General features: G+C 41.6%; 3 protein-coding genes across 6 annotated transcripts in view; 1 reads left to right on the forward strand and 2 right to left on the reverse strand.

Annotated features, from left to right (window-relative positions):
* Nucleotides 1-771, reverse strand: part of il17rb (interleukin 17 receptor B) — a 48,364-nt gene extending 47,593 nt beyond the window's left edge. The window contains exon 1 of the mRNA XM_088440957.1: nucleotides 596-771. The gene's annotated coding sequence lies outside the window, so the exon portion shown is untranslated. The remainder of the gene's footprint in view (nucleotides 1-595) is intronic.
* The window catches only part of chdh (choline dehydrogenase), a 42,159-nt gene extending 39,035 nt beyond the window's left edge, over nucleotides 1-3,124 (forward strand). The window contains exons 8-10 of the mRNA XM_088440892.1: nucleotides 576-718; nucleotides 2,038-2,140; nucleotides 2,202-3,124. Coding sequence (XP_088297018.1) covers nucleotides 576-718; nucleotides 2,038-2,140; nucleotides 2,202-2,620 — 665 coding nt within the window. The 3' untranslated portion in view covers nucleotides 2,621-3,124. The remainder of the gene's footprint in view (nucleotides 1-575; nucleotides 719-2,037; nucleotides 2,141-2,201) is intronic.
* Nucleotides 3,125-12,167: 9,043 nt separating this feature from the next.
* The window catches only part of cacna1db (calcium voltage-gated channel subunit alpha1 Db), a 154,582-nt gene continuing 142,653 nt past the window's right edge, over nucleotides 12,168-24,096 (reverse strand). The window contains exons 44-47 of one of the 4 annotated variants that reach the window (XM_088440821.1): nucleotides 21,661-21,770; nucleotides 21,442-21,579; nucleotides 18,360-18,497; nucleotides 12,168-15,725 (exon numbers count right to left, since the gene is read on the reverse strand). In XM_088440821.1, coding sequence (XP_088296947.1) covers nucleotides 15,453-15,725; nucleotides 18,360-18,497; nucleotides 21,442-21,579; nucleotides 21,661-21,770 — 659 coding nt within the window. In that variant the 3' untranslated portion in view covers nucleotides 12,168-15,452. Of the gene's footprint in view, nucleotides 15,726-18,347; nucleotides 18,498-21,441; nucleotides 21,580-21,660; nucleotides 21,771-24,096 lie in introns of all 4 variants that reach the window. The other 3 variants (XM_088440811.1, XM_088440796.1, XM_088440804.1) reach the window with 3 other exon arrangements.

The following is a 24,096-nucleotide window of genomic DNA, read 5'->3' on the forward strand; positions in this document are numbered from 1 at the left end:
TATACTGTACTCCAACAGTCATTCCGTTTTAAAAGAAGCACACTTCTTTTTTTTTACTTTCGCTAGATGAGTGGATGTGTCGCTGCTCGTTCGTTTCGCAAAGAAAAGAGGTTAGCATGTGCATCTCTTAATTCCGCACTGTTTGCTAGCTAACTTGCACTGGGTGTATATGCAGGGAACATTTCTGTCCATGCGTTTGATTGGATGAATAGTGTAAGTGAGATTTATCGTATCATTGGCTGGACACTTGTCACTCGCTGTCACGATGCAAAATGGTACAGAAAACAATATTATTGGTCTAATTAATTAGATAAGATGAGGTCTAATATTAGATATCACTTAATATGTTTATATTGCATTTTGTTTTATGGGCAGCATAGCTTTTCTTGTGCGCTGAGAACATGCGAGCAGTGCGCAATTGCGCACGTGCGCAGTTTAATGGGAACAGTGCTTCTCTGTATTTTGGAGAGTGAAACAATATTGTCCTGAACTTCCAAAGTGTAATGATTCAATCAGATTGGAGGGTTGCAAATGTGGCAGTGACACCCTTCATTGTTCCGCCATTTGTCACCTAGGTTACGGAGCGACGGCACACCTGGAGAGCGGGGGTTTCATTCGCAGTCGAGCGCACATCTCGCATCCTGACATCCAGTTTCATTTCCTGCCCTCGCAGGTCATCGACCATGGGCGGGTGGCTTCGAAGATAGAAGCTTATCAGGTTAGTGCAATCGGGCCGCTCAGGAGACTGCTGCAAGCTACGTTTATCTTCTAGGAAAGTGACGTGTGGGCGGACGATTGGTCAGATAACACACGCATGTGCATACTCAAGAAAGTCACGTGTCGTTCACAGTGAAAATAAAATAACGGTCGCCGTGTGTAAAAGAAAAACAACTGTGTTGTGGGCTTTCAAAGAAGACCATGACATCACTTGCATCCATGTGCATTCGCCAGGAAATAATGAAGACACCAATGAGCGGATGGCTCATCTTGCATGTGAATAGATTCATCAAAAATATTAGCCAGAGCAAAACAAACAAACAAACAAACAAACAAAAAAATTGTAGTTTTATGCAAACACTGACAACAACCGCGATTGATTCCGCGAGTGATTGCCATTGCAACCTCAAGTAGAAGTCAATTCTCTGGTAGCGATGGGACTTAAGGCTCCTAAAAGAGAGATGTTAATTCACGGACCTACAATATGACTCAAAGAGTTTTTCAAAAGATTGGCTGTTTATTATTTTCATTTTTTTTTACAATTTCAATCCCAAGTGTTATCGGAAAAAGCAACCCCTAGAGTGCCAGCCGATTTTGCGCATTTTGACGGAGCTTTTAATGTTGAGAAAATATTGTGTGCTATGTCTATGGACTCATAGTTGGTACCATATGAAAGATTGGATTCCAACTTTTACATAGAAAAAGAAAAATTTTACCTTATTCTGTTCTTTAGTAATCACTGTTTGAAAATTCGTCATTTGAGTGACACTAAGCTATTTGGGACAAGGAGAAAACCATCTTTTTGTGAAAAGATGTTTTTTCTGCACAACACAGTGACTTTGGCACTAATATTTTTGGGTTTAGCGGCATCTGAAACAGCTCAACAGTCCTTCCCTTCGTTGAAAACATGAACAAAAACAATGAAAATGTGTTTTTGATGGCAAAATAACTGCATACATGTATAATTACTGTGCCCGATTGGCTTAATTTTAAGAGGAGGTCTGGCCACGATTGTCATCTATCCATTCATTAAAAAAAGAAAAATGAACTTGTAGTTGCATTCTTGCTGTTGGCAGACAACCTAAGTAAGTATTTTACATGCCGAAAATTCTCGTCCATGACACTGGAAGTTAAAAACGTCAATGTTTTACTCATAAAATAAACTGATGGGAAGGGGAGTGTGCGACCAGGTCATTCCAAAGGCCTGTATCGAATCGCTCACAGTTCAAAAGACGAGGTCAGTTATTCAACGTGACAAGGCCACTCCCCGGACCGAAAAATTCAGAGTATCTGTATAGGACTGTTGATGTCACACCGCAGGTTCACGTGGGACCAATGAGGAGCACGAGCGTTGGCTGGATCAAGTTGAAGAGCGCCAACCCTCAAGAGCACCCAGTTTTGCAGCCCAACTATCTTTCCACGGGTACGTTCTCATCATGTTAGCACAATGAGTGGCACGGACAGCCACTGTCATCTCCACTCAGATGCCGACGTTCTGGAATTCCGAGAATGCGTCAAGCTGTCCCGGGAGATTTTTGCCCAAAAGGCCTTCGATCCCTTCCGCGGGCCAGAAGTGCAACCCGGTCCTTGGGTCCGGTCAGACACCGACATCGACGCTTTTGTGCGTCGCAAGGCTGACAGCGCATATCACCCCTCGTGCACGTGCAAAATGGGCGCGCCCTCCGACCCGATGGCGGTGCTGGACTCCCAGACGCGAGTGCTGGGCGTGGATGGCCTCCGCGTTGTGGACGCCTCAATCATGCCAAGCATCGTCAGCGGCAACCTTAATGCTCCCACCATCATGATAGCGGAGAAGGTCGCCGATCTCATCAGAGGTCGCCCGCCACTTGTTGACCCGCAAGTTCCAGTGTACCGTCCACCAACGCTGGATACGCAAATATAGAGCCGGAAAACAAGCCTCTTTTTACGTGGCCGTCGTTTCTCCAAGCCAACAAAAATTTTAACCCTTGTGGAGTATTCTGACCATTTCGCCATTTACTTCCGCATCATTCTGTCAGCAATTTTAGCCAAAGCTTTGGAAACAATACCGCACAAGGAAATGCGCATAGAAATCAATCCAATGGAAATCATTGCCCCTGAATCATATTGCACCTCGTGTGTCAAGATCCCTATCAAATCGTCTTTGTACTGTGGTACGTACAAAAATAATTGGTTCTGGAAGAAATTTCTTAACTAGAAAATTTGTAAGTAGAGATGCGTTTTCCATCTAAATGTCCTAATCTGTTCCAAGCCCCCCAAAATTCCAATGAATGTTTAATAAAGCATAGAAATGCATCAAAACAAAGACATGTTACAATTAGATCATTGTACAATAAATGAGACTTGTGCATTAAAAGAGGAAAAAACAAAGAAAGGAGTAAAGAATAAAAATGATGGTCTTATTACCTTTTAAGTACTGTCATCATTTTTTGCCGTCTTTCTCTCTCAGAAGTGGTGCTTGCATGGCGTTTTGTAAAGAACCTAATATTTTGTGAGCCTTGTCAAATTCGCCAGCCCCTTTGCAGTTGTCACTACTTGCCTCACAATGCCGAACAACAGAGTGGATGCCCGTCCTCTTTTTGAATTTCTCAAACCTGTGCCAATGCCTTAAACTCGTTTTTTCACAGATGTTCCCTCGTCTGCATCTTCATTCACAAGATCATTGAAAATGACACTTGCCTTTTTGCAAATAACTGCCTCACTGTGTCACCAGCAGTGGTGGGCCATCAGGGCCTTCTCGTCTGTTCTAACGACAGTCTCTCCTTCTCATCGTTCACTGTCGACCTTCTCTTCGAAATTATAGGAAGGCCTTTGGAAGGAGTCATAACTTTTATTGCTTCCTTTTCCCTGTTTTGTAACGTGGCGATTGTAGATACATTGCAGCCATATTCTTTGGCGGGTTCAACCAAACACATCCCTTTTTCATACTTTTCTATTACTTTTCATAATTTTCTATTTCTTTGTTTGTATGGACAAAAACCCCTCTTTTCTTCTTTTCTCCATCACTTTCTTGCTGTTCATAATGAATACTGTGAAAGTCAATCAATTTACACAAAACTATCGGATAAGCCCGCGAGGCAAATGACGAGTAAGCTGCATAGACTCATAGACACATACAGGAGGTCCCTACATTCTTCTACCTTTTTTCTACTGCTCCATTCTCAGCTGAATAGTGAATTTATCTAATCTCTGAGTGTTGGAGTTCACTCACGTCTACACTTTTATTTGTAGTATAATTCCATTTAGCCTTGCAGTTTTTCAGCTGCTGTCAATATGTTCAGCCTGTTTATCCGTTATCTACCATAATGCTATTTGCTTTTAGAAAACTCTCACAAACTATACTATATCAAACAATTAACTGGTTTATCCTCCTTTTACACAGTTGAATTTATTTTACTGTAAAATCTGATACTATCATGCTAATCTATTGTGAAGGGATTCATACTGTATATTAGGTTGTTATCATTATGTGCTTATTTCTTGTCTAGCATAGTGTGCATCGCTATCCATCTATGCAGTCTTAGTTCATCTCGCCCCAGATAAAGCTGCTGACGCAGGAAAGTGTGAACTGGGACCTAGGCCCAGCTGTTGGTGGTGCCTGGCTGGCTCCAATGCTTTGCTGAATGAATAAGAAGCAGGCGGGGTCGCTTGAGCGAAGAAAAATGCTACTGGCAATGCATGAATATGTACGCTAATCTTTTTTCCCTTTGCCTGGGTGGAGAAAAGTCAATCTTGGCTGGTCTGAGTTACTCTTTTGCTGCTTAGCAGCTAGGCTTGTCCTAGTCTTATTTTAGAGATTTCTCTGACATTCCTAGATGGTCCTTTGAGCTGGGATAGTTAAGAAGCCTTCTCTTCGGTGGACGATCGACGACAACTGAACCAATCGATATACTGTCGGAATCTGTTGGATTCTGGAAGCCCTCCTTTCCACAAGACCAGATGTCAGACATTGACAGGATTGGCGTACCTCGCGGAGTACCAGATGAGTATAAGTTGGTTATGGGAATCCATATTAAGTCCCCCGGCACTCCAGGCTGCACACCATCTCCTGGGATGCGTTCCTTTAGGGAAGGAGAATGGAGTGGCCCATGAGGCATCCGCCTGAATGTCCTCTCTTGGTCTTATCTTAATCATCACCTCCAAAAGGCACTCAGACGGAACAGAAGCCGGAATCACTCGCAACAGCGGCCTGGCCTTCATACAGGAAATACAGCTGTAATTTACTGTTTTGGCTGCCGTTTCCATCAGGACCAGCCAATTGTTACCTTGCTGTGTGACCCCAGTGACAGTGTCAATTTTCGACAGTCATTCTTTTATGTAATTTTACTGTTTACCATCGTTGCATCAGTCGCTGGGTTAGCCACTTGTGGCTCCTTCATAACGTTTGACACACAAATGGAGACCACATGACGAGGAGGCATGCCATGTGTATAGGTAAACAACGCAAATTCTACTCAAGTATCAGGAGTACACGACCAAATTGAGGTGTTTACCATAATCTGAAGACCCGTAGCAACTTTGGCTAGCGCGACCTGTGGCCTAAGGGATTTAGCACATGTTTCAGTGGTCCAGCTTTTCCAATTATTACCTGTTTCAGCAACCAACGCGCTCCACCTGGTGCTCCTAGCAGTTAAATACCATTCATACGTTTTCCCATAGTCCTGACCTTTGTGAAAGAATGTTTTACCGCTACCGCTAAGCCCTTTGAGTTTTATATAAGCCCAGGGCAGAATGATTATTGAAACACTGTTCTCAAGAAGGCAAACTATTGTGTTTATCACAGGTCCTACATCAAACCGATCGCAAGATGAGAAATTCCTATGTGTGGGTTACTCAATACAGGTAGACTCTGGTATTATTTGACGCTTCCCGTGACCAGACATGTTATTCATATTGCCATATCCTGCAGTTGTATTGCCAAATCTTATGACCCTGCAGGCTTTAATTCCTCCCGCCTGCATCCCATAGAAGAATGCCCCAGTCACCAACATCCCGACAATGTAGGACAGGACAGGACATGGCTTTTACCCATGTTGGTGTGGCCATGTCGCTCGATGTACCCCTAAACAGGAATGGTGTCTTTTAATTTCTTCACCGCCCGTCAGTGTTTTCAGACACTAAAAGTCTACTCCCACCATTTGGTCAGACTTTGCTCACCCCTCCTTCTTGGGCATATCGAACGAGATCACCTTTTTACAGTGTGTGAGATGTATCCACGTGTGTCTTTTCGCGATTTTCACAGCCATCTGTGTGGTCAGCAACACAGCGAATGCCAATGCGAACGCGTCTATGATAACAAGGCAATATTTTTTCCCTTCGCTTTTACTTAGCTCTATATAATCCATGTGGATTCGCTGAAATGGGTAGGTTGCTAAGGGGTATTGTCCCCACTTTGGTCTAACATTTCCCAGAGAAATGTGTCATGCACAGATCATACAAGCCCTGCTGAAATTTTTAAACACTGAACCCATAAGTTGAGAAATGTTGGTTCACGACCCTGACCATTCTTGCGGTTGAGACGTGCGTTTTCCCGTGACTCAGAATGGCCGCCCACCTATAGAGGTTTTTTGGTAAAATGGGCCTGTCGTCTGTGCCAACATAAATTCCCTTTTTCAATTTAGCTCCCTTAGCCACCATTGTTTCTGCTCTTGGGCAGGACTTTGTTGCTGCATGTCAATCAGGAGATCATCCTGCAAAATGGCACTTTGAGGCAACTTTATTTCATCAGCCATCCCTATGAAGGGCTTCTCGGCTGCTTGCTTTGCCATCCTGTCGGCAAAAGCATTCCCCTGTGAAATTTGATTCGTTTCAGTTGTGTGGGCCGCACACTTACAGATGGCAATTTGCTTGGGTAGCTGCCCTACGTTCAGCAATTGTTTTAACAAATCAGCATGTGTTACGGCCCCCCAATGGATGTTATCATTCCCCTATTTTTCCAATACTGTGACAAGTAGAAAAGGCATATTGGCTATCAGTATAGATTGTCACTGCTTCTCCCTCCATGATTATGCAAGCCTGTGTGAGCGCTATGAGCTCAGCAGCCTGAGCTGAAAAGCGAGCCGGAAGCGGCTCCGCTTTCAACACACTCTCTAATGTAACCACTGCATAGCCTGTCTGCGTCTTCCCCAAGCCATTTTTTTCGAGGACCCATCCACAAAAAGCACATGCCCTATTTGCAGTGGCTGATCCTTTAGATTGGGTCTGTGTTTTGTTGTGCTCTCTGCCAACGTCTGTCAATCATGTTTATCGCCATCCTCAGGAAGTGGCACTAGTGTGGCCGGGTTTAAAAATGTGCACCTCTCCAGTGTAAGGTGTGGCTGTGACAACAGTATCGCCATACAAGACAGGTGTTTGTCTGGAGGAGCAGTACGGTGACGGCATGTGGAAACTTTAAAGTCAGAGGGTGAAAAAGCACAATTAACGAACTGCATTCCACAGCCATAGAGGCCGCCACCACAGCCCTAACGCAATGAGGAAGTGCACAAGCCACACTGTCTCACTTGGAGGAGTAATAAGAGACAGGCCTCATCTTATCCCCACAAGCTTGTGCTAATAACGATGTCATGTAGTCACCTTTGCAATCTACCATCTGGATAAAAGGTTTAGAATAGTCTGGGATCGCCAGGGCTGTGCTTGACACTAGTGCCTGTTTGACATCACAAAAAGCCTTCTCAGCCTCTGGCGACCACTTTACAGGCAAAGATATTGTCATGCTTTCCCCATACATCAATTTAGCGAGAGGAGCAGTGATTTCAGCATAATTCGGGATCCATTCCCTGCAATAATTTGTGAGCCCCAAAAATGACATCATTTGCTTTTTCGTTAGAGGTTTGGGGGCCCGCAAAACAGTTTTTTTCCTGTCCTCTAATATTGCCCTGCCCCCACCACTTAGGTTGTGACCCAGGTACTTCACCTGCTCCCTACAAAGCTGCAATTTGTTTTTGCTTACTTTATGGCCTCCCATTAGCCAGATGGATCAGAAGAGCGACCGTGTCTATCTTACACGTTTCCTCATCTGGTGAGGCGAGCAACACGTCATCAACATAAAGCAACACTTGACTTCCCCCTGGAGGTACAAAGGTAGACATAAAGCTGTCATAATCTGAGAATATATGGTCAGGCTCTCACAATACCCCTGGGGCAACCGAGTGTAGGTGTACTTTTTTCCCTCAAAAGTGAAAGCAAACCACAATTGACTGTCTTTTTCTACTGGGACGGAAAAAAACACACTGGTGATATCCACCACAGTGAACAATTTTGCATCAGCACTCAATGAGTTAAGTAAAGTGTGTGGGCGCCCAGCAACAACATGCACATTCCAAAACAATATACAATGCCTCTTTTGCATGGGTAAACAACAATAGTAATGTAACAAAAAACAGTTCAATAGCAATATTGAATTGAATTCACCAGCAATATGAGCATTAATCCCCCCATTAGTTCAAAAAAGGAGTATTCAAGCCATCTGAGTGAACAAAAGAAAGAAAAAACTATAGCCGTCAAATCCCAAATCATATCATGCAGCTACTTCCACAACTGACGACACTGCGCAATATCTGATTTATTTATGAGTTTATGATTGTGTGTATATGTCAAAAGACTGCAATTAATAAACCAGTCAAATGGAATACCCTCTAACTGATGCACACTTACTTGAATGAGCTGGAGACATAACTTTTTTCCTCTCGGATTTAGTAATGTCCGTATGAGTGAACAAGGATGGACCTGGGTGTTGGTTCAGTCAGTTTGCTTCTTTTATTGAAAATAATAACAGCCTGTTGTAACAAGCTCGACAGCCAACTGAAGTCCCCATCCTCTAGATCAGCGGTTCTTAACGTGGGTTCGATCGAACCCTGGGGGTTCGGTGAGTCGGTCTCAGGGGTTCGATGGAGCCTCCGCCGTAGAGGTCCACCCCTCAGTCTAGTCTGCAGTTAGTGGGCACAGTCATTGAAAGCGTCCTGTTCTGAGATTTCCTACCGGTCCGCTTTGAGGTGATTGGTACTTTCCAAGGTGAAGCCACGCACATCTGAACTGGTCTCTCAAAGGCAACAGCAAATTCACACTGAGGTAAGTTGTTTTGAGTTCATGCACTGTGTTGGTTTTGTTATTTGAACAAGGTGATATTAATGCACAATTCATTTCATGCACCAGTAGAAAAAAATCATTTTATTTTTTTACTTCGGTGAATGAGCATATGAAACTGGTGGGGTCGGTGCCTCCAACAAAGTTAAGAACCACTGTTCTAGATCCTCCCATTACGACAGGCGTGTCAAACTTTTTTTTTTTATTGCGGGCCCCATTGTTGTTATTGGTTCTGTCGGAGGGCCGCTCTGACTGTGAAGTCAAATACATTTTAGATGTGTTCATCACTTTTCTAATTAGTTTGGAAATCAGAGGCCGGTAAAAACTTTTCGAGAGAGATTGGGAACAAAAAAAGGCTTGTCCCCTCCCCCCAAATTTCTTAAAAGTCAAAAACAACTTGCAAATTTGGAATTTTAATCAGAAAAGTCAATCACCAATTCACAGGGCACCTAAAATGATGTGGTGGAAATGATCTGGCCCCCAAGCCTTGAGTTTGACACCTGTGGTTTAACAGTAATTGTAGTTAAGTAAGAATAAGGCCAATATAAAACTGCATGTGTGCATCAAAACTGGGCTTATGTGGCAGACGGATCAATTTTCCTCGGATGTTGAAAAAAAAAAAATCTGATTTTGAAGTTATCGTTTGTAGGACGCACCCATATTTTTGGCCTTCATTTTTTAGAAAAAAAACTGAGTCTTCAATTTGGGGAATTACAGTTAACTGAGCATGGAAAAATAGTTTTCATCTGGCTTTATGAGTTGAGATGACATGGACGGGCTTTGTTTTATCTGAAGCAAAGGCAGTCTTCCTTCCTTCCTGCGTACGTGCCAGCTAGCGGCTTTAAGCATAAGACTGTGAAAACGATCAGAAAAATGAACAGAAGGTAGAAGTGCCGTTGTTGCTTTGACTGACATCTGTTTCAAATGTGACACGAAATACTTGCTGCTTTGATTACGTAACCCTTGTTTCCTGTAAGTCATAAGAAGCCATTTTTCTTTTTGGGTGAAAATGATGATGGGGCTCATTGGTATGCTGCAGATGCCGCTCTTGAGCCATCAAATCTTATTCATTTATTTTTAAGTGTGAGTGTTTGCTTCCAGCCAGGGCCGGTCCTACACATTTTGGCGCCCCAGCAAAATTAGCATTTGGATGCCCCCCCCCCAACAAACATCACGCAGACATCACAACGAATTAAAGAACACTTTTTTTTTGTATAATTTTCTGGCTCACATAAAGTCAGTCAAAAGAAAAAAAAAAGTCAGCCAGTCCTAGTGGCTGTAAACGTGTTTGTATGCATAGAAAAGGTGCTATTCAATACTCTTTGACAAAGAGATTAGGGAATAAGGAACAAATCACGTCCCGAATCAGTTCAATACGGGACGCAAGATAATGCCAAATAAAGGACGAGACGGGTGGCAACCCTAGCTGTAGCCACATCATCACTGATATAATGGTGCAGCCTGCTATTAATTTTGAGACTCAAGGCAAGTTAGGCAAGCATGATGACGAGGCATTGGGTTTTGCAACTCTGCAATGCAAGTGTATAGTGGTAACCTAATTTTTGGTAATAAAACCACTAAGCCCCAAACGTGAGGGTTGAGCATTCATCACAGTCTGTATGACTCTAGCAATAGCTCATAACATTGCTGTCTCTAGCTAGCTTTGCCTTTGTCTTTATTACTTAACTAACACTAGCGTTAGCGCCAATCAGCCTAAAATAACACTGAAACGTAAAACAGCGCTTTGTTGACATAGCTTACCTCTTATTTGGGCTTTCCTTTCTTCCTTTTTTGCCCTGCACACCCGCGGGCTTGTGCCTCTTCATATTTATTGGAGGGGGCACCTGAGCGCCTACTTTTTTTTTTGTGAGGACCACTGGCGGCGCCCTAAGCACACATGGCGCCCCAGGTGAGAAACCGCTTCACTTGTAGGACGGAGAGGCCCTGCTTCCAGCCGGTAATTCTAGACTACAGTAGAAATATCACCGAACATCAGAGATGGGCAACTTCCATTTATTTGTCGGTCATTGATTTGTCAGAGGCCCGCCCCCTTTCCGTCATCATCTGTCAGTCATTTTTTCAAGCCAGAAGAAAATGAAATTGTTGGTCCGTCTGTGTATTTTTGCCCAACCTTCTGCCACCGCTAGAGGGTGACATTTGACCTTTTTTTTTCCCTGTTCCGTCTGCGCTGCAACATATCTAACATTTTGAGGGATAACAAACCACGTACCGGTAAATGTCCCATAAATATATGTAAATCATGAGACAATCCGCACTCATTTTGCAGTAATTAGCACCGCACATACAATGAAACTGGCCTTCCAAACAAATTATAACCACTGTGCAAGCCTCAAGTCTTCTCTTTGCAATTTTTTACAAGTCATACACAGCATATGTGATGTTTGAGCCAATGGTTGTCAAAGCGGGATCTGCAGGGGGTCAGTGAAATTGTTTGCGTTAACTCATTTGTGCCAGGCCAGTAAAAATGGAACTTTTACAGCTAAAGCTGTTATTGACAATGAATGGGTTGAATTCCTAAAGTGGTTGATGACATATTTTTATGCTTTAAGTCCAAACATCCAATCACAAGTACTTTTTCCCCCCATTGTTTTTTTCCTTTCTTTTTTGCCAAAGGAGCATCTAAAAACTGATACCAAATTAATTTAGTAATCAATTACTTTAGGATCAATCAATTCGTGAAAACACATTCTTTCTATCGAGTTAGTTAAAAGAAAAAACATGCCTCTTTCGCATTGACTATGTGTATATATATATGTGTTAATTTCATTTGAATTTAAATTGTATAAGTATTAATGCGTATTCAATAAAGCAATAATTTCAACCAGTTTAATCTTTTTTTTAAAATTATTCAATTTTTAACGTAAATTTATTGTATTTACTAGCAATGGGAATATGAAACCTCATGAAGAACTTTTTAGCACCTCTAGATGGCACTCTTGGTTTCGAGATGCAGGGGAATTGTAATCATTTTGCCTTGCGCTAACCTTTGAAAGCAAGAGCCCCATCCAGAGGTGGAAAAATGTACGCAAATTAAATTGATCATAAAACTGGATTACGAAAACTATTAAGGGAAATACCTGACACAAACAAAAATGTGAACAAGCTAAAACGCATACAGGGCAGTGCTATGTTGGATCAAAACAACAAATTTTGGGCATATTATTCATCAACATTCTTAGAAAGAAAGTACAATTTAAAGACAGTCGTGGGTCAGATTTCACAGACAAAACAACGTGTGCATCACCGACTGACTGCTCTCAAAACCACACCATCTGTCATGACGGGGCATGGTGGAGTCCGGAGAAGCGTGAAGGTGGATTCGGAGATACAAGGAAGCCAGGAGGGAATGTGCTAAAAAATGGAGCTTTAATAATAAATAAGGCAGGAGTAATTAGGGGGGAAAAAAAAAAAAACCCAGACAGGGTAGCAACAAAATTGGGAACAAAAAGTAAACTCACAGAAGGCAACAACCGGAGAACTGGAAAATACAAGGCACGCCAAGACAGCATGGAAAGACCGTCAGCATGGTAAGATACGCAATGGCCCAACAACTGGTTTATACAAAACAAGGGTTTTAAATACACCGATACCATTTAGGGGGAACACACAACAGTTGGATGGGAACAAAAGGTAGGGGAACCGGATTGGCTAACATGCAAGGGGCAGGAACACACGGGCAACAGGTGGACAATATCAAACTAACGAGACAGGAAGGAGAGGCAGATGCGGGGGAAACAATCATGAATTGAAAGGCAAAATAAATAAAAAACTCCACAACTAAACACACAACAGAAAACCCCCCAAACCAAGCCACCGTCCTGCCCACTACAAAATGTAATATCAACAGCGGCCAGAGACGGCGTCAAAAAACAAACATCAAGCCAAACAAAGCACAAATGAATGAACTGTTACACTAAATCAGTTCCGAAACGTTTTTTCGGGTGCAGCCCACGCGGCTCGGGACCAGTTGATCCTCGGACCGGTAACAGGCCGCGGACTGGTGGTTGGGGACCACTGCTTTACAAGGCTTCATTTTGCCATCAGTAGAATTGACCACAGTTCCTTGACGAGAAAAAGATAAGTAAATGAATAAAATTGTAATTCTTCACTTCAGGGAAAGCCATAGCGTATTCAAAGAAGCTGGCCATTGTTATAAGGCACATGTCGGGATTGTCTTTTAAATTTGCTCACCAAAGACAAAAGCCTTACAGCTTGCATCTGTGCTTTGTTGACTGCTGAACAAGTTCAAAGAAACGGATGCTTGAAGGCTCCTTTTATTTTGTACAACAGGTAGAAAGCAAAAAACTTACCATACAATATTTAATCAACATTTGAAAAAAAAGTAGAACATTACAAAACACAAATAAGAAAAAAATAAGACTCCAATCACACCATTTTTTTTCAAAAAAATAAAACCAAATAATGTAACTGCTGGCATTTCTGCTTGTAATTTTTTTAATTTTTGCTTTGTGTCATTGCATGGCATTTTTGCAGCGATTTGCTTTGAAAGTCAACTTGGAATTTTCCAAAAATAAATGCATTTGTTCGAATTGCCACTTTATCTTTTGAGAAAGCAGTTTTATACAACAGTTTCTTTTTTTTTTTTTGGTCCAATTAACATTTCGCCGTATTGCCGGAATTTCCTCTCTGGGAATTACAAAGAATATTTGAGCGTTTAGCTGTATTCTTTGTATTATATGACGTAGGAATTTTGCATTCAGATATCTGTCAAAATACACTTTGAATTTGTAGGAAAAAAAAATGTTTGTATCTTATTTTTCTATTGTTTGTTTGACAATTTGAAAAAGCCCTTTAACCGCACAAGGGTAATTAAAACGTTTATAAACGTTTCAAAATTAAAACGAATTCTAGGAATGTCCCGCATGATGACTTTTCTGAATCAGATGCAATGGTTGTGACTTTTGCTCCATTAAACATTTTCTTTCATTCAGTTCAACCAAATACAAAATAAAGACATTTTGTAAAAGCATTTTGACTATAGACATTTTCATTGCTAAACTATCTTTTAGCAACTGACTTTTCTGAATCAGATGCAATGGTTGTGACTTTTGCTCCATTAAACATTTTCTTTCATTCAGTTCAACCAAATACAAAATAAAGACATTTTGTAAAAGCATTTTGACTATAGACATTTTCATTGCTAAACTATCTTTAGAAATAATTGTTATGCATGAATTTAACTGCATGCACTGACATATCAAATCATACTTCTATTCTAATAATTATTTTAACACAGTGGAATCACCAATCATATTCAGAAACTAAGCCGAATTTTGGATGATTATTTAGCCTCCGCTTCCAGAACTCACCAGGTTCAAGAAGGAGACATGAGCAAAGAATATATTCCACTCATGTCCCGGCTAGAGCTCACTTCACCAGAGATTTATTTGTAGTCACTCCTTTTTTTAGCCCTGCTTTCAGCTTTCTTGCTGGAAAGAGCATTCTGGGATGCGTTTCAAGGAACAAATGAATGCAGAACAAATTTGCATTCTTTCTCTGATTGGCTCTTGGCCAGGAAATGCAAGAAGGGTTAGGCAAGAAGTTTTTTAATTCCCTAATTTAAACGTTTTTCTTGTTTTTGTTGTTTTTAGTAAATTGAACCTTTTTCTTTCACTTGTAGTGTTATGTGCCAAATGAAATTTAGACAAATGCTAAATGAAAACCAACATCCACCTTTTGAGTCTCATGATTGCAAATAGCATTCTCATTTCTTGGATTAAACATGTTGTATTACAGCCTTATCTTTTACAAAAAATGTTTAAGTAGTATACCTAAACCTGTATTCTTTTTAACATTAACAAAAGAAAAAAGCAATATTAATCAGCTTTCAACTGTTAATTATTTTTTTACAGCGTTTATATGGGTTACAACTTAGTCTAAAATAGAAACAAAAATAACCAAGTGTATCAAAGTGCCTGAAATAAAAAAAAAAAAAAGATGACATTTATTCTTTTATTGCAATTACACTTCTCATGCGAAAAACAAAGACTTGTCCCTGGGGTCATCTGCTCCCCTCCGGCATCACCTTGCGACCCGCCAGGGAGGTTCGCCCGACTATTTGAGAAGCACTGGCCTAGGGTCTTTGCGTCCTTTGTTTTTGTATTACACTTATTTTTCTGTTTTTTGTAATTCAATTGCAATGTGACTGTAGAACCACAGACACGGTGTTAACTTAAAGTGTAAGTACAAAAACAGAAAAATTATTTAGCATGAGCGCAGACAGAAATAGTCCAGTATCTGACGAGTGACAGACCCTAAAAAAAAAAGTCAAAGTCAAATGTTGCCCTCCGGCAGTTTAGGTGGGGCAAAAATACACGGACGTACTGAAGGTCGACGATTACAATTTGGTCTGGCTTAAAAAAATGAGGGACCGACAATGACTGAAAGAGGGCGGGGCTCTGATAAATGTCAGACCAGCAAAAGAAAAAAAAAATCTAATCCGCCCGCATCTGGTAAGAATTCATGGAGACATGAATCAAGCAAACGCAACATCAACATTCTCTTTTCTTCATGTTGCTGTAGAAAGAGAAAACGGAGGCGATTGGTGCCCAGTTCGTGAGGAGCGCAAGGAAAAAGCGGCGCAAGATCCACTGGAATGGGGCCGTCCATTGCTATAGCAAGGAAACACAAATCATCTCGTCGGCGAGGTCCTCCTCCTGTTTACCGGTGGCGTACGTCTCCTCGTCACTATAGTGCAGCGTGTCGTGCACGGCCGGGTACAAGGCAGCGGCGGCGGCCTCGGCCAGGCCGCCATTCAGCAGATTGCCGGCAGCGCTCTCCATCTCATCCATGGTCATCTGGCAGGCGTCCGCTATTTCCCGTTTGGTGGCCCACACAAACTTGGGGTCTCTGGCATATTCGCCCAGACCCTCCGAGATCAGCGCCTGGGAACAAATCCACGCAAAGCGGGCTCAGCCTAGTTTTTCTCCGGTCTAAAGGCAAAGCCAATTGGTGATGGAAACCAAAACCAAAAAGTATTTGGCTAAAGGAGCATCTAAAAACAGCGGGTACTACATTCATTTAGAAATCCATTACTTGCAACAGGTGTTTTGGATGAAAAAAACATTTTCTGTTCCCAATCCCTCTTTTGAACAATTTTTGCTAACCTCTGATTTCAAACTAACCTATTGTGTGACAAACCCGAAAGCCAATAATATTGAAGAAGGCCAATAATATTGACAATTTTTGTTGAAATTACCTCAAATTTTCACAGCTTGTGTAGAAACGTTTCATGTTTTTGTGGGAAACGTTTGGCAGTTCTATCTTTTCAGGTTAAGAAATGCCGTTCACTTCGAAAGAAAAGGTATTTTGCGTGTTAGAGTATGCTCGGACTCACGTCACCGAAGACAGTGCAGTGTGCCTTCTTCACAAATTTTGCCAAGAAGACACCAACTACAGAACAAATTAGGGCTTGGCACCATAAATTTCAAGAAAAGGGCTGCTTATGCATACCTAAATCGCCAGGACGGCCATCAACGTGTGCAGAGTCACAGGTGGCGCTCATATTAAACATTTATGAAAATCTGTTATAGAACCAACAGATATTTGTACTTTTCTTTGCAAATTTACCAATAAAACATATGACTTTCTTGACTTATATTTATAGATAGATAGATAGATAGATAGATAGATAGATAGATAGATAGATAGATAGATAGATAGATAGATAGATAGATAGATAGATAGATAGATAGATATGTGCGTGTGTGTGTGTTCATTTGATTTGATTTGTTAAAGTAATATGATGATTATTTTTTTCGTTTTGTTTTGTTTCGGCAAACATCTGCAATGGGGGTTGGGAAAATGCTCTTTCTAAAAGGGGTCCCCCAAGTAAGAAAAGCGTCAACATAAGTGTAGGAATCATTTTTAGTAGTTATTATACATTTGCCATGATAGTACATATTTGCAGCATAAGAGAGTGTTTTCAGCGTGGCTGTGGCTACAAGAGGACGATTCAACTGCGGAGTGCGAACAGCTGATAAGGACAAATCAACGGCAGAGCCCCTGGGAGGTGACGTCAGGACCTCTGGGCTCACACGCAGTACCAGAGAATGTGAAGATTGATAAAGGATTCTTGCTAAATAGTACCATATAAACAAGTATGCTGTGTGCCAATTTTACATGTAATCAGATGCCTCTGTATCATCCTGTTTTCAATGTTTCCCTTCGGCCAACACACCTGCAGGTGTTTCGGCTGTACAGAAAGATTGAAAACAGGCTGGATTGTGGCTCTCTATGACAGGACTTGGCCACCCCTCTTGAAATGTACTGTATATAACCCTTGTGCACGCACTTTGAAAATTACACATTCCATTTTCCCCGAAAATTTTGGAATTGCTTTTAATGGTGTAATAACTGTTCTTTATGAATATTTTGCTTCTTTCACCCACTCAAATTTGAGTTCAGTGGCATCAGTTCTATCCATACGTATGTAGGTTTCATTTATTTTTGTTATCCCCCAGGACAATATGAGGGCAAAAAAACGAATTTGAAAAAAATGAAAGGGTTTGTATTGAAAACATAAATATTTCTCTACTTGAATATTCCATATGACACATTAGAGCTTTGAATAAGAAAATACTGCAACCAATGTCTGTCACAGCCCACCACTCAGTCAGCTAATTCTCTGCCTCACCACACCCGCTCTACTTCCCTGCCAATCAGCACTAAACCTCAACAATTGCTGCTAATCACCTGCTCAGTATGTAATCCAGTCTCTCCCTTCCAGAATTGCCAGATTGTCTCCATGCATCACGCTGAGCTTTCCAGCAGTTAACCTTGTCTGATTGGCTTGTCCTGACCAAGCCTGTCACAGACCATCCACCAGCCCGCTGACTATCCTTGCGATGTTTGCACCCAGCAAACAGGACCTGACCACTCACCAGCCCGATTTCAACCCTTGCTAGCCCGTGCCTCGGCCCCGCCTGGCCCGAACAGTCCAGATAGCAGCCGAGACCTTTCTTCCTTCGAACCATCAAGTGCTTGTTAATGAAGAGACCGTGATCCGAACCTACCTGTCCATGTGTGCTCCTCGGTCTGTCCTCCATTCTAATTCCCTTAGCAATATATATATTTTTTCAAACGCATAACACATTTGTGGTTTAATCGCAGTTACAGTGAAAAACTGTACACATTGCTTTTAAGGCATAATTAAGTTATTTATGAATATTTTTTTTCCTTTCAACCACAGTTCTAGCCATACATAGTTTTTTTTTCATGTCCTGCCCCACCAGCACAATATAAGGGCAAAAGAAGGGAACTTGAATAAAATTAAGGGGTTTGTAGAGAAATTTCAGTATCAAAATCATCTGCTAGAAAGTTCAGTTCCCTCGTGTTTTTGTTTTTTTCAAAGAGGATGTGATCATAAAGCCTTCATTTACTTTTGTTCATTTCTTTAGTATTGTGCTAAAAATTAAGGTAGTGATGTCAGACTTCTAGAAATCTTCTAGAGAAATATAGCAAGAGACACCAAAGACATTCCAGCGCTGGCTAAGCGAGTGACGGACCAAGAGACTTACGGCCTCCACTAGACTGTTGGCGCTGCCTGGCTTCTGCGGGAGACAAGAGCGACTGTCCGACGGAAGCTGGAGCTGCTGCGAGGGTGAGGGGCTGCGGCCGGGAGAGCCTTGGCGTCCGTCTGTGTACCACCAACTCCTCTACAAGGACAAGACCAACACTTTTGATTTGCTTCGTGAAGATCTTTTTGTCAAAGCGTGTTTTGCACCAGAGCAGAAGAAAAGCCTCTTTGTTGAAACAAAGTCTGTAACAAAATTCCTGTGCATTTTCCTTGACTAATGAACATGGCAGAGGTGGGCACTTGGTCAGCACTGACAGACTGTCCATCAGTCCGTCTGATGGATACCCATTTTAGGCGACAGTTCGACCAATGACGGGAATACGCAAAAATATGTCAAAAAACATGTCAGAATAGCCATTTTCATCCGTCATTGTAATTGTCGGGACAGACATGACGTCAGATGTTTGTGATAAGTTCGTCAACCAGCCACATCCCTTTTTGCTGACTGATATATTATTCAATTGACTTGGAAGTTTATCTGCGATGTTGCTGCATCTTTATAGTACAAACTGCAACGAGCCTGCTGCCAATGTGACAAAAGTCACTTTACAGCATTCAGTCCACTTTACACCATCAAGCAGTGGTCAAACATGATCAGTTGAGTGAAGACACTGGCTTGCTTCAATTCACAGCTAGAACACAGCTGATTTTACCAGAGTTTTATTTGTAGTAGCTCCCTTTTTTACTCCTAGTTTCAAAAACCAAAACTCAAACTGTACAAAATCTCGCTGACCAAAAGTTAAAAGTAATATTTAGTGTTACGTGATTTGTTTTTGTGTTATTTTGCTTTTTAAATATGTTAGCAACCAAAGGCCTTTACCCAATTTGCATGTATTCTCTGATTGGCTCTTGGCTACGAAATGCAAGATAGAAGTTTTTTTTTTTTTTTTTTAAGTCGCTATTTTTTTTTTTTTTGTAAATTCTACCTCAGCAATATCTTGTTTTAGTGTAGTCTATGTTAAAGATTACATTTAGATATACATTTAAATAACATCATCTTCTATAGTTATAGGACAAAAATGCACTGGGAAGGGTAGTCAAGTGGGCAGGAAGGCTAATTGGGGAGCCCCAATTCTCCATGACAGCGCTCTATGATGCCCAGCTGCAGCGCAAAGCCTGCACCATAATGATGGACAGCTCGCACCCTCTGAGTAGTGAGTTCCAGCTCCGTCCCTCTGGCTGCCGCTTCATGGTCCCTAAAATCAGGACGAAACGCTACAAAAACAGTTTTATACCAGCAGCCATTTACAACCTCAACAGCGTGGCAAAAAGAGGAAGGAGTACTGTGCTTCATTGAACTTGGGAGATATCATAGGATTTGTAGGATTTTATGGCTCTTAACGACTGGCATTTTAAGTATTGTATTGTCTGATGTATCGTTGTTTGTTGTTTGTGTGTTTTATCGGGACTGCAGAGTTCCTTTAGGCAAAGAAAATTGGCCGTAAAGTATGAATAAAGAAACCTTTGCACCTTTGTAGGGCAGGCAGTTATATATGAAATTCGTCATTTGAATGTCATGTATCGCTTGATGTTCAGATATGGGATACTAAACATGAGTTTGTTTTTGTGTTATACTTATTAGGGCCCGAGCAGCTACCGCTGCGAGGACCCTCTTGTTTTTCTCCAGATTATTATTTTTAGGGCCCGAGCAGCGATCGCTGCGAGGTCCCTATTGTTCTTCTCCGGATTATTAGGGCCCGAGCGGCGACCGTTGATAGGTCCCTGTTGTTATTCTCCGGATTATTATTAGGGCCCAAGCGGCGACCGCTGCGACGTCCCTATTGTTCTTCTCCGGATTATTAGGGCCCAAGCATGACCACAGCGAGGTCCCTATTGTTCTGCTCCGGATTATTAGGGCCCGAGCAGCAACCGCTGTGAGGTCCCTATTGTTCTTCTCCGGATTATTATTATTATTAATATTATTATTATTAGGGCCCGAGCAGTGACCGCAGCGAGGTCCCTATTGTTCTTATCCGGATGATGATGATTATTATTATTATTGTTATTATTATTATTCCCCGAAATCAATCGCATTTTTGAGGGCCTAACCATGCATGAAAAGTCACCAAAATTTGCACACCCATCGGGCCTGCTGTAAAATTTGGTATGTATGTGTTTCCATACATAAAATCTAAAAAATTGATTTTTAGCGCCACCTAGAGTGGAACACTTCTCCTGGGTCACGGCCCGTTTGACCTAGAACAATGAAGTTCTTTAGGCATATATAGGTCCTTAAGACCTACAAAAAAATTTAGAACGCCATGTGCTAAGATGTACAGAACCAGTTATCAATTTTTTCACGTGCCTATTTGGACCGCTTTTGGATGTTTGCAGTTACCAATATCTCCTAAACGGTTGACCCTATTGACTTCAAGTTTGGCGTGCTTTATTAGCAGGCATAGGGCCGCAACTGTGCAAAATTTCGTGAATATTGGCAAACATATATGATGTGTTTCAAATTTTCTTTGCCATGATCAACAAAAACGTTAATAACTCCAATGTGCAAGCTTTAAAAAATCTGAAACTTTACAGAAAATTTACTAGGGATGGTCTTAAAATATCTGCATGATAAATTTTCAAATTATTTATAGCGCCACCTAGTTAGAGATGAAAATGTAAATTTTTAAACTTTCATGTAATGTGCAAAGCCCGTAAGAGTAAATGACCTGAAAATTTGTCTGAATAGCATCGAGACTTGGATGATAAGGGTTTCCAAATTTTACGACTTTGCGATAAACGGGGTGGTCTGTATGCCACCTCAAAGTCAGAGTTTTCCCCAAAATTTGTATGCATATGCAGGACCCTAAGCCCTAAAAAATAATAAGACAGCCATACGCTAGGATGTACAGAAAAAGAGTTACGGATTTTTTAATTAGCAATTTTGATGAATTTATGGCCATTTGGAAGTCTTCCACTGCTGTTGCCTTCTCTTATACTGTTGACAATTAAGGTTAGATGTCTCACAGTGTGTCAAATACAGTATGTCCAAGGAGCTGTCCAATTCCGCACGTGTTTGCTTTCACCTGTATAAATGGTGTGTAGCAGGGCGAAGAACGGGAAGCTAGAGGGGAAGTGGGGGCTGTGGCCCAGGAGTAGAGCGAGTGCGTGGGAGAGAGGCACTGAAGTTTGCTGGCGTCCAGGCTGGCCACCGCCATCACCTGCTGGCAAAGGCAAAAAGACAAGTGACCATGGATGCGATCTCGCCCGCAAATTTGCCTCGGGATCGGAAATGGGGGCGGTACTTGTTGCTGTAGCAGTTGCAGCGGAAGAGTTGTACAGGAGGGAGAAGCCGGAGAACCCTCCTGACTTCTTCTGCCGAGACACTCAAAACTGAAGGTTGTTCTGTTGAGGGCTGTGTGCGCACACACAGATTCAACTTGTTAGCTTTATTAAATTTCAAGAATACTATTGGAGCGATCCATGCATGTTTTTTAGGTACACCTGCATGTTGGAAGGTAGGGCACTTTTGCAAGGTAGGGTGGGGCAGTATGACCAAAAGATACCATCTTCTTCAAGATCTTCCCCCTTTTTCCGTCATCATCAGTCCGTCATTTTCTTAAGTCAGACGAAATAATAATTCTCAGTCCGTCAGTGTATCTTTGCCTGACCTTCCGTCATCACTAGAGGGCGCCTTTTGACATTTTTTTTTTTCTGGTCTGTCATTCATCAGGTGCTGGTGGACTTCTGTCTGCACCAATTCAATTTTTTTCTGGTTTTAGTACGTGCTCTTGAAGTTAACACCATGTGTGTGGTTCCACAGTAACATTATAACTGAAACACAACACAGTAATATAAGAGTAACATGAAAAAAGCCAGCTAAGGGGTTTAACCCTGGGCTAATACACCATCATGTTTATTAACCCACATCTAAAGGGAAAGCAGATGGGACGAGAGTGCAATTAGCAATCAAGTTTACTGGATGGAATTATCATGCTTTACCTGACACTCAAATAGTGTATGTTGGTTTTCATTAAAACTGCCTGCCCTACAGCTATAGAAGATGCTTTTATTAACATGTGTCTAAATTTCTTCTGTCACATACGCTACAAGTAAAACAAAGTATTGCTAAGGTTGAATTTAATTAGGGAATGTAAAAATGTCTCTTGCATTTCCGGGCCAAGAGCCAATCAGAGAAAAAAATGCAAATTGGGTGCAGGCCATTGGTCGCTTGAAAGCGTGATAACTTGCAGTGGATGCATATCCCAGAATGCCCAATCAGCAAGACATTTCTTCATGTAAAATGTATTTAAAAAGAAAATAAGAAAAAAAAAATCTCTTAATACTTAATTCTAAAAATTACTTTTAACTTTTGGTCGGCGAGATTGTGTACCGTACAAGTTTTGGTTTATGAAACCAGGAAAGGGAGCAACTACAAAGAAATATCAAGTAAAGTGAGCTGTCAGTATAGTAGTGAAGTGAACCAACACAGTTTACTCACGCAATTGAACTTATTTCTCCACTGCTTGGTGGTGCTGTACACTGGCTATTGTCACATTGACTGCAGGCTTATTGCAGTTATAACAATGGAGATGCAGTAATTCAGCAGATAAACATGCAAATCTGTTGAATTGGATTTCAGAAAACAAAAAGGGGTGTGGCGGGCTGACGGACATATGACAAAGTATATATCGAGAATTACAACGATGGATGAAAATTGCAACTCCGACAAATTTTGGATTTGCTGGTTTTTTTCTTTTTTTTTAGCATTCATCGGTCTGTCCGCAAAACGTGCGTCCATCAGCGACAGATTGACCGACAGTCCATCAGTGCTGACCAAGAGGTTGCCTCGAACAGTCATAGCTTGTGCACAAAATAGCTAGTCAAGTTTATGCATATATGGTGAAGGAAGCTAGAAAAAGCTTCTTGCCTTAACCTAGTTCCTAGCGTGTTCGTTTTTGTTGAAAGATCGCCCATATCACAAGATGATGAAACAATTGATTTAATCCAGACAGAGTGGGAAAGTACACGAGGCCTCGGGACAGTCCTGCCACAGGTTTGAGCAGAAAATGGCAACGTTTCACCTTCAACATTCAGTTCTTATAGCCTTTTGGGGCATGTAGTCCCAGTGTGGAATGCAAGTGTGTGTTTGTGTGTGCGTGCACGTGCGTGTCGGTGTGTGCGTGCGTGGGGGTCTGTTTGCGTGGGGATGGTGTCTTCAAAAGTCTTTGTTCTGCCAGCCATTCTTTGAGGCGGGAGGAAGTCTGCGCACCATAAACCCTGACTGATATCTTCTCTTGAAGGCCACACCTAGCCTTTTGCCCCTTGGTGAATGTTGGTCGGGGGATGTCATCTGTTCCTTTTGGAGGTGCCGACTTGTCTTTATATCTCCTGGGCCAAGACTATATCTGCTTTATACTGATATTACGTCGTCTCAATCTTAATTAGAATAACACATTTCCATGCACACACTATTTTATAAATATATTGAATTTGAAAAATATAAATTTCCTTCAATGGCCAAAAGGCTTAGTCCAGCCATTTCACCATTAATGTGATCATTATTTTCCACGGTTTATCAAATTGCCGTGGACTGAAAAAAAGACATCAGCTGTGCTGAAAACTCAGCTAACAGCCTATGGAGACCCACCTAATGGTCATGTGGCACGAGAAAGCTGAGCCCTGATTGGTTGAACAAGCCACCGTTTATTTCCCAACACCCCATTATATAGCTTTTGGTT

This window comes from Hippichthys cyanospilos, chromosome 2 (assembly GCF_059441005.1).
Source record: "Hippichthys cyanospilos isolate Australia breed blue-spotted pipefish chromosome 2, RoL_Hcya_1.0, whole genome shotgun sequence".
NCBI lineage: Eukaryota > Metazoa > Chordata > Actinopteri > Syngnathiformes > Syngnathidae > Hippichthys > Hippichthys cyanospilos.